Raw genomic sequence first — 15,095 nt, 5'->3', positions numbered from 1 at the left:
TGGCCAATGTTTTGATAGGTGAATGTCTGTCAGTACAAAATAAAAATATGAGTATTCACACTCATGTGTGCATAGCGCCATCCCGCCCCTTCCCTCCCCTCCCCCTCTCTTTCCCTCATCCAAGCCCCTCAAGGAATTAAAAAGGTAGAGGAGACGGCTCACTGGAGAAAACATGTAGTGTCATTGGCCTCTTTGCTTCCTGATTCATCTTTCCTCCTGAAATATAATGTGTGTCGAGATGATAAAGTGTCCTAGGGGGCCTTCACGTAACTTCTTAGAATCCTCTATCAATGTTTACTCAGGGGCCATAGATTGTTGCCTGGGGGGATAAAAGAAGGAAGGAAGGAATACGGTGATGAACTTGCATGATATTTTCAACGGTATGTCTGAAGCTTGAGGGGTAAGAATCACAAATTTTGTTCATGATTTCATAATCAGTGTAGGCATTCTTAACAACCTCTGAGATCCTGTGTACGGTTTGCTTGAAGTAGGTAAGGAAACAAAAGCATCATGATTTCAAGTCAATGAGCATGTTACGTGTGAAATCTCATGTAGCTGATATCTAGCCTCTCAAACAGGTGGTTTCTATAAAACAGTTGACATAAAAACAATCCTACATTATGTTATTATGTGTAGAAAGCTGTGAAGAGACTAAAGTGTTCCTTGAGTCAGTTCCCCTTCCAGCCAATAAGACAGTTGTTATGGTGTTCATATGTGACATGACACGCGCGCCCACAACCTCTGCCGTTCATGGCTTGAATTATGTCTCGGTGTGTGTTTGATTTTCGCATGGCTGTTTTGACCTTCATCTTGGAGCAAGTGGTAGAAATTTCATGTCTGTCTGATCCGTCTCGAACTTATCAAAGTAAGATGTGGCCTTTAGGTGGCATTTTATTCTACTTTTTTTTTCTTTCTCTGTGAGGTGTGGGGGTGTGAGCTCTATATCACAGTTATTCTCTCACCTCCAAGATTGTGAAATGTCCATAAACTTTGCGTAGGACCCATGAGGTTTCCCCATGAGGAAGGGATTAACCCATTGTGTGCTTTGAATGTGAATTGACATAGGAAACCATATAGCATTGGACACACTGTCCAAAGTCCATGGAACAAAAGGGTTATAGACTCATGTTTATGGGGGCGGATAGTCTAATGTTCTCTTCAGTTCTCGATTCTCTCTGAGTGTTTGAGATATCTGGTAATTACACAAAAAAAAGGGAAATGTAGGCAGCCCTTTGGTGTGAATGTAAGTATACCTACAACACATTGTGGGTAATTCTAACCCGTTGAAGATGAGTCCCAAGAATACTCGGGCAGGTGTCTATGGGAAATGTGTGTTGTAGCAAAATCAGTCCATCCTCAACGGGTTAAAAGAGGAGACTTTTTATGTAAACTGTCTTCTTTTGTGGGGGGGGGGGCTAGACTGTGGTGATTGGTGAGGCGAGGCATTAGGAAGGATAAGGGAGAACGTGATCATGACTACTCATACATCGCGAGTTGTTGTCAGGCCTGTCTACCTCAGCGAGAGCATGGCAAGCTTTTTAACCTCCATCAAGAGTAGCGGGAAGCGAGGTGTCTGGCGGGCTTTCCTGCTCAAAGAAAGAAAAAAATGTCACTGCCTTGTACAAAGCATCTTAACCTTTCCCTCGGTCTAGTCCCCAGCACACCCAGGCTGGAGTTTGCAATCAGGGCATGTGATTATTTAAAAAAGAAAAAGTCACCCTGTCTCCGAGGGGTTAAAGAAACTTGCCAATGTCAAGGGTGTTAACGAGTCGAAACATGTGTTGGTTTTTTGACGTGCTAGAGGGCTGATTATCACCAATGTGAACATTCTGCATCTCTGTATCTGATTTGCATTCTGGAATACTGTTAAATATAAATGCATATGAAAAGAATCTGCATGAAAATAAGTGATTAAAGTCATTCTTGTTTATAATGACAGCATAGCATTTGTAGAAATTAAAGTGTTCACTTAGCGGGTGGAAGATGGTTTCAAGCTTTGACCCGTTGAAGACAGGCTGATTTTGCTACAACATGCATTTCCCATAGACACTAATTGCCAGAGTATACACTGGACTCATCCTCAACGGGTTAACTTTTGAGAGAGCTGTGACTGACATGGCATGAAGTGACAATTTGTAGTATCTAATCATTACTTTCAGGTTTTGTATTGACAGTTATGCCACATTCGTGTTCGTTCCTGGTGCATTGTGAAATGAAAATCCTGTGGTACTCTTGGAATTTGGTCCTGATACTTTAACCCAGTGAGGAACCCCTGTCTCTCTTTCACCAGGTCTTGCTTTCATCCAAAGCAACAAACTTTAAGAGAGATAAGATGGAAGATTGATGGAGGGCAGTGAGTCGGAACACGGCACGTTCTCCATATCTCTCATCGGCAGCCATTTTAGATCCTCTTCCAAGCAATTGACTTCCCCTGCCATGAGCAGTTGATCATGTTTTTGTGTCTGGATCGTGCACTGGCAAGGAAAGACCTAGAGGGAGAGAATACGAGATTGCGGGGTCAGAATGTGACCGATTCTCATGCAATACAGGAAATCAGTTGTGTCGCAAGTGCCTTCCATATAGCATTAGCTCTATTCCTGTATTGCATGCCTAATTCAGGGACACTTCTTGCTATGTGGTCACAGCCGACTCTTTGACTTTTGATATCTGACTTCACCCCTTGCAATTGACAATTTTTTTTCTCTCTTTCTATCACTTTGTTAAACAGTGAGATGCTGCCAATTTGCAGCTTAAGACCTTTCTAAAGAATAAAGCGATGACTTAAGTGATTTTGCACTTTGTGATATAATACTTGGTCTTTTGTCTTTGCATGGATTAATGAAAAAAAGAAAGATGGAGTATTTCCAGTTCTGAATATGATTGTTTATTGTCTACACTTGATCTTGTCCCGATGCAAGTCCTCGTTTTAGATCCAACCATTCAAAATAATTCCTAAAGTCTGTGTCATTAGATTAAGTTGTCATAGTTGTTGTAATGCTACATCCATCTATTTCCACACAGGGGTTTCATCATTAATCTGCAGACAGAAGTTGCCTTTCTTCAATCATAACATGTCTTAGGGTGCATTTGAGTGATATGTTCTCCTAAAGTGTACTGTACAGTACCATACCTATGCTAGAGGAGCCCTCAAATAGCTCCAAAAGTGTAGGCCTACCTTACAGTACTGTACAGTGCCAAAAATTGACCATTTCCCGATGTGCCGCAAAAAAAAATACTATACCCATACCATACCATGCCACAGAGTGCTCGACCACAAATTGGTCCAAAAGCATACTATACCAGAAACTGGTATGAGAAAAATGTGCATGATACATACTACATCATAAATCCAAAGAGTTGATTCTCTTTGTTCGGGACACCTGTATGTAGCATAGGCACGTTAGGTGCATGACCCTACTGCTGCAAAACATGTAACCCCTCTGACAAGTTAAAAAAAGAAGGAAAAAAAAAACTCATGAGGTATGCTTTCTCCACAGAGTGCTCGAATGCTCCCAATCTGGCATGGTATGATTGATTTGGTTCGGTTTACTTCTGGGCGATGGAACGCAACCCTATTGTCACTGATTTACAACTGAAATTGAGTATATTCATATCTACTTCTGATATCTATCATAGCTGTAACAAAGGAAAATAAGCATTGGAGACTTTTTCTACTGTTTCATTCACATGATGTCAAATGATAAGAAGACTAATATGGTGATTACACACAAAAGTACTCAAACTTTTGTTTTTGTTGCCTCATCTGGTGCAGTACGGGAAAATATAACAGTATTCATCTGGAGTCAGATACAGTGGTTTTCTAACTCTTATTTTTTTTCTCACCTTTCCTTTGCAGCTGATGGCTGTGGAATGGGATGCTGACAAGAAATCAGAGTCCAGTTCCATCGTGTCTTCGGAGCTGAGCTCAGAGGACATCTCACCCTCATCAGACCCACTGGATTCTGATGAGTCTGGAGACTCCACCGGCAATGGACACAGCAGGAGGGACTACTCCACTGCCAGGGACTTTAGCCTCCGGGACTCCGGTAATGGAGACTCCGGGGACTCGGGAATTTACCGACGAGACTCGGACAGGTCTCACAAATTGGACACCTCTAACTGTGGTGACTTGGACACCATCAACGAAGAGGACCTGTCAGCAATTGTGAGGCCAAAGACCATTGTCACTGACCTTGAGACTTGCAAGGACTTTGTGCAGAGCTTGGCCGAGCAAGTGCAGGCCATGCAGGAGGCCCTGAAAAAGAGCAAGGATGACTTGTTGGAAGAAGAGGAAGAGGATGAGGATGATGATATTATGGATAGGGAAGAGGAGGATGTTGTCAGGATGAAACAGAGCATTGAGGCACATGCCAATGAGGATGTGTTCAAGCGGGAGGAGTCCTCACCAAGGCCTGAAGTCAGGCTGAGCCACGATAAGAGAGATCTGCAGGAGATCACCGAAGGAGTCTGCGAGGGTGAGTCCATGTCTGTCAGAGAGCGTGTCATGCAGATTGACAGGGCTACGCTCGGACGGGAACACTCACTAGCATCCTACAGGGGGCGCTCCTCGCCCATTGAACGGGATTCCTACACCAGTCGGGAGTCACACTTTAGTCTGACCAGTCACGAGTCACACAGCAGCCATCTTTCGAGAGGTAGTCAGGAGTCACACCAAAGTCTGAAATCTTCCCTTGACTCTCATGCCTCCTTTGGTCACCATGAACTGCACGGAAACTTTGACCTGCCTGGCATGCGGGAGTCCTACAGTAGTCATGGGTCCAATAGAAGTTATGATTCCAAGGGCAGTCTCATGAACGGAGATTACAGTCCGCGCTTAAAACGAATTTCAAATGACAGTCAAGGTAGGGAAAGATCCCAGGGGAGTCCTAGTCCGCCACCATCAAAATTCACCAACGGGCCATTGAGGTTGAGCAATCCTGTAAATAATGTGCAAAAGATCCCCAATGGGCCGAGCCAGACCAGTACGAATGGTGCCCCGAGCAAGCCCCGACCCCCTGCCAGACAGAACATTCCCCCTGCCAAGCCTGTTCCCCCTGCCAGGCCCAACGGCACCGGTAAGCTCAATGGAGGGACCCTGCCCAATGGCATTGTCAAGTCCGCCATGCCTGCCACACCCGAGGGGCTGGCAAACCCCAGTGCACCTTGCAGTCCCAGCAACCACATAGTGGATGATGGGGGATACGAGACACCCATACAGTGCAAACCAACACCTCCAGCGAGGAGTGTCGTTCAAACCCCACGCTCCACCCACATCCAAGCGGATTATGAAGAGGTCATCCAGTTACCTGGAAATGTCTGTGACAGCCAGGGTCACGGACTCTGTGTGAGGACCACAAAAAAGGATGACTACATTCATGTGTCGTCGACGTACGAGGTCACCGATATCCAGGCATCGGGGAACCAGCCCAGTCGCAATGACAGCGACAAAAGCACGAGCAGCTTAGTGCAGAGGAACATTGCGGAGGAGGGGGCCATCTATGAGTTTCCTCCTGACAACGAAGATGACCTCTTGGAGACGGAGTCACCTGTGGAGGAAGAGCCTCCCAAGGAGTGTTCGTTTGAGGAGCACACTCCACCCGAGCCTGTCATATACAAGTATGATGGACCTGAGGTCTTTGGGGATAATATCAGGACGGAAATTGTGAGGTTTGAGGAGCGTGATGCCATCAAGAAATGGGATCCGGTGAGTTCACATGGATGTCTAGGAACATTTCCTTATTTCGTCACAAATTTCTGTGGCCTTTCTCACACTAACATTTTCTCTTACTAATCAGATTGGTCTTCTTTGATGAAGTTGATGTTATGGTATTTTTGGATATATTTAGTCCTTGATCCCCTCTCAATTTGAAGGAAAGTATCAATACATCTATGATATGCTTTATTCAAATCCTTGTTGAAGCTTTAGTGTTTTGTGAATGTCATGCAACAACTTCTGAAAATCTTATCCCTTCTTGGAACTTAATCACCTCTAGAGGCAGTATACCCATTTTCATTATATACATGGTTTAGTTGTGTATGCATGGTCATTTTTATCTCACACATCACCCCTCACAATGCAACTAGTCCATAATGCAATGAAACAGCAAGTGAAGGCAGGGCATAATGTTGGGTGAATTCCCATATTAAGTGAATGAAATTCGCTATGCATCCATTCAGTCCGTGTATATGAAAATCCACTACATTATGTGTAGTCTGGGTACGAAGCCAATACGCACCTCAGTTGAAGAGTTCATTTCAATGTTATGACGTCAAACACAAACCCAACTCTGGCAGCAATGGCGTATCTTTCATTTTCCAAGCATGAAAGCCACCCATATGTGAACCCCAGGTTGCCAGGGCCGATCATGGGGTGAGATAAAACGATGAGGTAGTGTTTACCCACAAGTACATTTTCAATTTATCTCTCTTTTCCATTTGGACATGCGGGACCTGGGATTTACCCACCCAAGGGACAACATGAAGTTGTCAGAGTTCTGGTACTCGTTATGGAGCTGGAATTTGCCCCACACTTAGACCCAGTCATGGAGGTTGTAGAGTTCATGTTCATGGGTTAAGATGTATCATATAAACTGTGTTCAGACTAACGTACTCCTACATGCCATAGCTTATTCCTGTGGATCAGAACATAAAGATGCCTCTTTGCACCAGTTCACTTCAAATTGTTTTTTTTTTTTTTTATGTTTATGGTCATGCACTTCCCAGGTATGTATTCCTACAAAGAGTAAAATGACAGTACTCTCCTGGTACTTCTGAGTAGACAAAGTTCAATTAAGAGAATGTAAATTCTTGTAATTGCCATGTATAGCTTGAATTCTTTGTATCAAGACTTAACTGTAAGAAAATTGGAAGAATGTAAATTTGGATGCTGTAAGGAGGGGGAGACTTGCATTCAAGACATTTTGATACTTTCGGCAGTAGAATATGTCAAACTTTTTTAGAGTTTTCATGAGGAGAAAGAATTCATCATTTCCATCAATCAGTTTTGAAACCTTGATGCTAAATCTGAATCTAACTCTGAAGGCAGCGCCGGCTCTACATTACAGTCCCTTTATAGAGGGCGGCATCAATCAGCAGTGCAATTTTCGGCTGCAGCGAACGCGTAATGAGGTAGCAAGGGGAGCACATGATGAAACCGGGACAGTTGAGGAGGTGCGACACACCCATAATGGGAATAAACAAAGTGGGGAAAAGATTCTTGAGCAGAGTCTGCTGCTCCTAGACTCACGCCTTGTAGATCTGCTTCAGTTACACAATCAATTTGTCCACATTTTAAGATCTTGCAGTGCAGTAATGTGCACTTTTTGCATTACTGTGCCATTTGTGAGGGGTTTTTTTTCTATTTGTTTATTATAGGGTTGTTCTTTGTTGTTAATTTTGTCTTCATAATTCATTATCATTTTGTAGACTGCACAAGGGAAAGAAATGCATGAATTTATGAAAACCTCACTTATATAAAGTTTATTAAGATATACTCCCTTGAGTTGGCAGAATACCATGTTTCAAACTTTTTTGCTAAACTACAACCAAGTAGCATTAAGAATGTGACGTGCCATCACCTGTAGTATTCCTTCTGTATTTGTTTGACACCAGGAACTTGATCACATCATTTTTGTTGTCAATGTTTTTTACCTTGGCAAGGTGTTCTGCTCTTCCCTTATTACCCAAAGATCAATCATACCTTAATCCGCACCACCTGGTGAGTTCTGTCTGGAAGAAGGAGGGTTGCTATGTCAGTCGCGGCGTGCCTTGCGTGCGTCAGTCGCGGGGGATTTGGGTGTACTTCCTCCTGACTCTTCACCCTTGGATGTTAATCCCGTTGCACGCATGGCATAAGGAATTTTGCACCTCACCCTCATATGTCCACGTCCTGGGTGCGAGGCTTCCAGGGGCCTCCTCGATATGATGAGGCATGGATTAGAATATTTGAGGAGTACTTGGTCTTATACACTCATTTAAAGGGAAATATTATACTTTTGCCTGTGATTACTATGCGATTTTAGTAAAACTGTTCTGTTTGTTTTACATTAATCTGTTAGAAAGAGTCAACTTTCCTATGGAATGGAGCTTCAAGAAGTCAGAGTTTTACACCAGTAAAAGTTAAATAATAATAATAATAACTGCATACATATAGAAATGTGACCTGAGGTCAAAATGACTCTTTTCACAGCACTTTCAAAAATTGATATGAATGACAAGTCATTTCATCATAAATTTAAACAATATCAGTCTTATCAAAAAGGGGGTATTGTGTCACCCCCTCCCCCCCCCCCCTTTTAATGATATGTATTACATGCAGATTTACTGTGATATTGGTGAAAATTCAAAGTGGTCCAGACATAGTGTCATGGTAACATTGTTTCTGCCGTTGTGTTGCATTGTGCAAATATGATAGGAATACTCAATATACTTGATAAGAAAGTAATGATGCGATGCATTTTGATGCCATGGCTGTAGTCTACATTTCTGTTAGAATATAATGTTGATATTTAGAGGGGTAGAAAAAGGGTGCAGCATTGATACATTTGACTAGAAGCAAATGCCTGCAGTTAAGAAATTGAATAAGATATTTACTGAGTTACTTCATTGACTTCCTGAACGTTTCCAATCATATTAACTCTGGGTGGCACAGAAATTTAGGTCCATCTATTGAAAAAAAAAAACAGCAACTTCATGTGATTTTTACTTGATGTTTAGGTGATTAAGGCATGATTGAAGAAAGGCAGCTGACATATGTAGAACATAGCTAGAAACTTATCTTTGAGTCAGTCATCAAAGTGGGCTCTCTTTCTGCCGCAAACACACAAGAAAAAGATGAAGAAGGAAGAAACACAAGTGGTGCCAGCTGTCGATCTATAGTCAAGAAAAGCAAAGCTTTGTCTCACCACCACAGGCATGCTACGTACCTAGATACTCAGATATTAGTTTAACCATTTGATTGTCTAAGCAACTGTTATAAGTCTGTCAGAAATATGGTATGGTTTTCCTGTGCAAATTTGCTCCTTCCTCCATCCATTTCTGGTTGGAGGGGGATTGTGGGAATATCTTGATGATTTCAGTGCTTCAGATTCTTACTCTTTCAGAGCTGAGGCATGTAGGGAAGGACCTTTACTCTGACATTAACACATTTTGACCTTGATTTAAGTAATGGGCAATGGGGGTCTACTTTTTTGGAGGGGGGAGGATATTACACCTTTTGTGCTTGTTCCATAGCTAAGTAGATAGATAGATAGATAAATTGTTAGATAGATTGTTAGATAGATAGATAGATAGATAGATAGATAGATAGATAGATAGATAGATAGATAATAGATGAAATAGGAAAAAATAGATAGATAGATAGATAGATAGATATGTACTTAGATGTATATGAAATAATTCATATACAGTTTGACTGTAAAGATGCCATTGATATGATAATGATTATTCATTTTTTAACCTTTTGAAAATGTGATTTTGTGCAGTTTTCAAAAATAAATTTACAAAATAAAAAGTTTTATAGATATGAAAAAGATATAACAGCTGTCTGTCAAGTGTGCAGCCATTTGCAGGAATCATTCTACACTGCATGTCTGTGCCAAGTTGTGAGTAAGCTCCCAATTATATATGAGGTGAATTAAGCGATATTTTTTTTCTTTTCAAAGCTATACTTGTTTACCACAAACACTGACTCTGTCCTTAATCACTTGATTCACAGTTAGGGTTTAGGAACAAGATTAGGAAGTTTGGGCACCTCCCATTGACGTATGTGATTTGTAGTTGATGATGAAGCAGAAATGTTGTGGGCACACCACTAATTATCTGCAATCGGGTCCCGATTGCTCACTTGGTAATTACAGGCACCATATGTTGAGTTGCATATGTTATCACAAATTACAGAACAGAACTTCTGGTGTGGGCCATCTTGGCAACTGCTCAAAATTATCAAACTACTGATTTGAAGAACAAGTGTTTTGGAAAAAAAAAATGTACAGGTTTTGGACAAGACTTTATCCTATCCTTTCTCGACACAAATACCTCATGGTTGTCAATCTGTTAAATTGTTTGTTTGGTTTTTTTTTTCTGTTTTATAAATTACTGATGAATCGCTTATGGGAAATACAAATTGGCAACCGATATGAAAATGCAAAGACTTAAGTACTCATAGTATACTTTGTACTCATGAGTATCCCTGAAACATGTTTGTTCTATTTTTTCACACAATTACTGTATACTGTTATATGGCGTTTAGTGAGTCTAATTTTTCATGAATCAGGGCCACGTTTTATCAAAAGATATAATCAATTATAAATTTCCTTACCACACAGACTGCCATAGACTTATGATAGAAATCAACTATATGATCAATTACAACTCTTCATAATTTACCAGGGCCCTGGACTGCCCGACAATTTTGTGAGTGGTTAAATCTATGATCTTGGAGTACTATAAAGGACGGAGAGATGCATGGGTGCGCCCCATATTCATGTTGGGATCACAGTTAATATTTTCGCATGATTTTAAATTTGTGAATAGCCGAGTTTGCAAAGTTCATGAAATTATACACTTCACAAAATATACAGTGTACTTTGTATACAGTAGATTATTTATCAATGTTGTGTGGACAAATGCACTGCATTTTCTTTATATTGTAAACCAGAGGAATTAAGAATAGGGGAGTTGCCACAACAAGAACAGAAATGCTTACTGCTGACTGGCTTTTGCTTTGCTGCTTGCTACCACTGCTGCAGTTGCAGTTATATAGAAAATAGAAACTTTTGACGGTCGTGTTGCACTAATGGGGCTCTTACATACTGTTCTTTCCAGGAATTAAGACAACTTACCAACCCTGCCCATGGTAGGAAACACATAATTACGTCGTGTGACGTGCCGTCCCGACGAGTGTGTCAAAATTGCGCAACATTCTGTTATTAATGTCCATCCCAATGTCAGCCTTACTGAAGAGGGCCGCTGTCTCAATTACTTGCAATTGCTCTTGAGTTCTGGTGGTTGCCTTAGGGGACTGAAGAACAGTCACACACATCATCAATTTGTTTAACCCTTTTCCTTCTCTTTTGTTATACTTTTCAATACTACATAAATCTTACGCAGTTAGCACAGAAGGGAATATATCACTCATTTATAGGGCCACGAATGCATGAAGGTAATAATAATGATGACAATGATATATAAAATGTAATGCTAATCATATTGATAACTATAGTATTAAATATTATGATGAATATGATGATAATGATAATAATGATGATAATGATAATAATGATGATAACAATAATAAATCTTAAGAGCTTAAGATATTTTGTGTGAATGGTTAGTGCCATCTAAACTCACACATTAGAAAGTTCTGTCCAATTTCAGTTCTTTATCTATCCATTATTTTGTGTTATTTTTGGCAGTTCCTCAAAGGATGAGTGTTGAATGAAATTGAATGAGTTTGAATTCCTGTCAACTAATAAGATGTCATACTTGTAATGTTACATCTGCTGTGGATGAATTTGGGCACAAACTGAATGTTAGAACTGCACTATGTATATGGTAGCCTTCAATCACACAAGATTGTTTAGTGTTTGGCTTTCAAACATTCAGAACAGCACACACAAAGTTTACCCATACAATTCCAACAGTTATGCCAACCTCAAGTTTAAATTTCACAATTTGGGGGCATATATTTGTAGGCTTGAAAACCATTTAAAGTCAGGATTAAATGATACACAGTGTTGTTGTCTATTATTAATCAGCAGGAAGGAAGAAGCTGTTAGGAGTGCACATGTTGGTCCACGCTGTTGGATAGTGGCCAGTTTTATCTCTGATTAAAAAGCTCGATATTGGTGCAATATTGAAATTTTGCCAGCAGGGGCGGCGCTATTAGATTGCCATTTGCGGAAAACTCGTCACAAATGACGATAGTACAGACAAAGGATTGGATATTAGATGAATACTCACCTACAACGAAGCAACACACAGAAGTGGTAGGGGGCAGAGATATTAAAGGGAACGAATGCAAAAATGAGAAAAACAATAACAATAAAGTGACAGTCGTCAAGCATAACACCTGTAATTACTCCCATGTGTCAGAGTGTCAGAGTATTTGTTTGTCTTAACTTACATCATAACAGATGTGTCAAGGGTGCTAGCCATTGCAATTTCCTTTCAATGAAGTTGTTTATTGTCAGGTTTATCCTAGGGACAGGATCGGTCAGAAGCCGACTTTTGCACTCCATGATCCCCAACATCTAACGATCGCAGACACAATATCAAAAATGTTTTGTTGCAAATACATTTACAATATTCAAAACTTGTTGTTAAGGGAAGCAAATTGTGGAAGGCACAAAAAGTGTAATATCATATTTCTGGTAACAGTAGCAAAAAACACTGTGTATATTGTCTTGTTTTACATACTCTTTAGGGTAATTTGCAGTTTGTAGGTTGTGAAATATCATATGTGATTGTGGGTTATATTTTGTTCATCTGCATTCATTCATCAGAATTCTACATGGAAAGGGTGGTTCATATTATGTTGCTTTATCAATGATTCAAGAACACATTCTTCATAAAGACATGTTACTCTGGCTTAATATACTATTGTTTGAACACATTAGAGATTATTATACCAAATGTAATCAAGCCACAGTCAGTATCCTGGACACCAGGGCACCGTTGCATGAAAGTTGTCAGCCCTGACAAGTTGTCTGTCTCTGACAATCACCATAGTAACGGTCATTTACCAGAGCTTCTCAGCCAATCAAAACCATGGATTTTACTGGAAGATGACAACTTGTCAGGGCCGACAACTTTCATGAAATGATGCCCTGTTCATTCCTTTCCCAAAAGCATCCTGTAACCACTCATTGAAAAACAAAAACAAAAAAGGGGAGGGACAAGGGAAGGGGAAGGATTTTAGTGGTTGCCATAGCTACCAAGGAGAGAAAGCAGGTGCCGGCACAGTTGGCCAGACACCACCAATTTCAATGTCTGCATCGGTAGGCAGAGGAGCAATTCGTCCCGGTGGGGGAAGTGGGTAGTTTGATCCAATTACCATGTCAGAGCGAGTTCTGGTCAATGGACATGAGACACTGTAGGCAGAGTTCTGCTTCATGTATCAGGAACAGGGTCGAATTGGATCATTTCCACATTTTTTTTCTCCCTTTTCCTTTGTTCAATATACCTCCTATATCAGTTCCATTTTCTTTTTTCTTTGTTCAATGTGCCTCCTACACATGTAGATATGAAAGCATAAACTATGTTCCCCTGAAATTGAAGTCATGAGGAACATGTTGTTACTTTTAGGCTCATGTCTGCAGTTTATGAGCCAAGAAGAAATCATTATGGGTGTTTGAGAAGAATATGAAACTTTGACATACCAGCATTTAAGTTCATAATGCATCTGTCCTATTCTTTTAATCTCTCCTTCTCTCTCTATCTCTCTATCTTAAATATATATATATCTGTCTGTCTGTCTATCTATCTATCCTCCTATCTATCTATCTATTTATCTATCTACAATTGTGATATATGCTTTGTTGATTTAAAACAGCATATTAGAATGAGATTCAAAGAAAGAATGCAGCAAGTCCATAGATTGTCTTTAAAGGATAAATGAAATGGGGGTATCTCATTTTTACCCAATTCTAGGTAGCAACTGGGAATTTTATCCCATGCTCCTGCTAACCCTGTGGGTGAAAATGTTATTTTCAAGTTGCATTAAATACACAAGGGTATGTTGGCTAAACTGTACAAACAACACTGCAGAAGTGTTAGAAGTTATTTGCTCAGATTTACTCTGCGGGGTGTCTTCACTTTCTAGATTCATAAGGTGACTGGCAGGATGAGAGTTATTAATTGTGGAGGCTGTTGAAGGTGAGGAAGGCCCGTTCACACTGTCTGGCAATCACGATACTGACTGAAGCATCAGACAGGCAGTCAAATCGTACTTATTGGCTATTAAAAGAGGGGGGAACTCCATTCTGTATCCACGGTGACACCTAATGAAGGAGGATTTGTGTCAAACAAAGTGACAGTTAAAAGTTTAATCAAAACTGGACATGAGAGAAGGAGATGGGATTACAACTTTCCCCCATATTGTGTAAAACACGATCACAAAATAATTTAAAAGAGATGATGATGTCACTGCCTCCAAAACAGTCCCATTTAATAGTCTGTACGTAAGAAATGTCATAAACATCATATTATAGCCACCAACTTGCATAGTTTTTTGCCATTTTAATTGATATACTATGAAACTGGAGCATTTTTTTGTGCAAGAAATTTTTCAAAAGTGGTGGAGTAATATGAATTTGGCATGATCATAATCCTGTGGAATCAGAATATAACATAGCATTACATAGAACAAGCAGCAAAAACAAATTGTGCTTTTACTTCATGCTAGTTTCATCTTGTGCGAAATGTGTAAAAATGTTGACTTTCACTGTAAATTTGTCATGAATACATATGGAACTTTAAAATGTCATACCTGTCTTTTGTTTTGGTCAATCTTGCTCTTTGAACATGATGCCACAACCAATTTGCTTATGTCCTGCATCACTGTTTTGCTTAATTTTGTATATTTTTTTAAAAATGTAGTTGTCCTTTAGAATAGTACCACTTTATGCATGTGCTTCTCCAGCCCAGGAAAAGATTCTGATTGAACAAGGTGGAAGAGACTTACGTTGTATGTGTGGTTTTTCTTCACTGTGCACTCCCTTGTCTCAGCAGTCAGTCCAAGAATGACTGAAGCACTTTATAAGAGTGAATCATTTATTTAAAAAAAGCCCCTTCCTTTCCAAAGCCCCCCCCCCAAAAAAAAAAAGTGTGGGTAATGTCACAAACCACGAGCACTTCCTAATTAAGAATAATTTTGGAGTGTCACTGTGTGTGGTTTGCATACCCGCAATGTTGTCATACACAAGTGATGCGTGTATACACGCATGCCACAGCTGAAAATCACTCTGTATGTAAGAAGTCGGTGACATTTTGTACACTGATGTCAGATTTTACTTTACGGAAAAGTCATATGTTCTCGGAGAACTACATAAAAATGTTGACATTGTGTGATGAAATGTATCAAGTACGGCTGCACT

At 40.2% G+C, this 15,095-nt stretch overlaps 1 protein-coding gene across 1 annotated transcript in view; it reads left to right on the top strand.

The window, feature by feature from the left end:
• LOC139716615 (uncharacterized) overlaps window positions 1–15,095 on the top strand; it is a 192,753-nt gene that overhangs the window by 155,315 nt on the left and 22,343 nt on the right. Inside the window, exon 4 of the mRNA XM_071628142.1 lies at window positions 3,857–5,704. Coding sequence (XP_071484243.1) covers window positions 3,857–5,704 — 1,848 coding nt within the window. The remainder of the gene's footprint in view (window positions 1–3,856; window positions 5,705–15,095) is intronic.

The sequence above is a fragment of the Diadema antillarum genome, unplaced genomic scaffold (assembly GCF_040938485.1).
Source record: "Diadema antillarum isolate AM-2024a unplaced genomic scaffold, OU_Dant_1.0 scf00000068, whole genome shotgun sequence".
NCBI classification, from domain to species: Eukaryota; Metazoa; Echinodermata; class Echinoidea; order Diadematoida; family Diadematidae; genus Diadema; species Diadema antillarum.
Note: the sequence above shows the minus strand (reverse complement) of the source record. Positions and strands in the feature narration are given on the sequence as shown.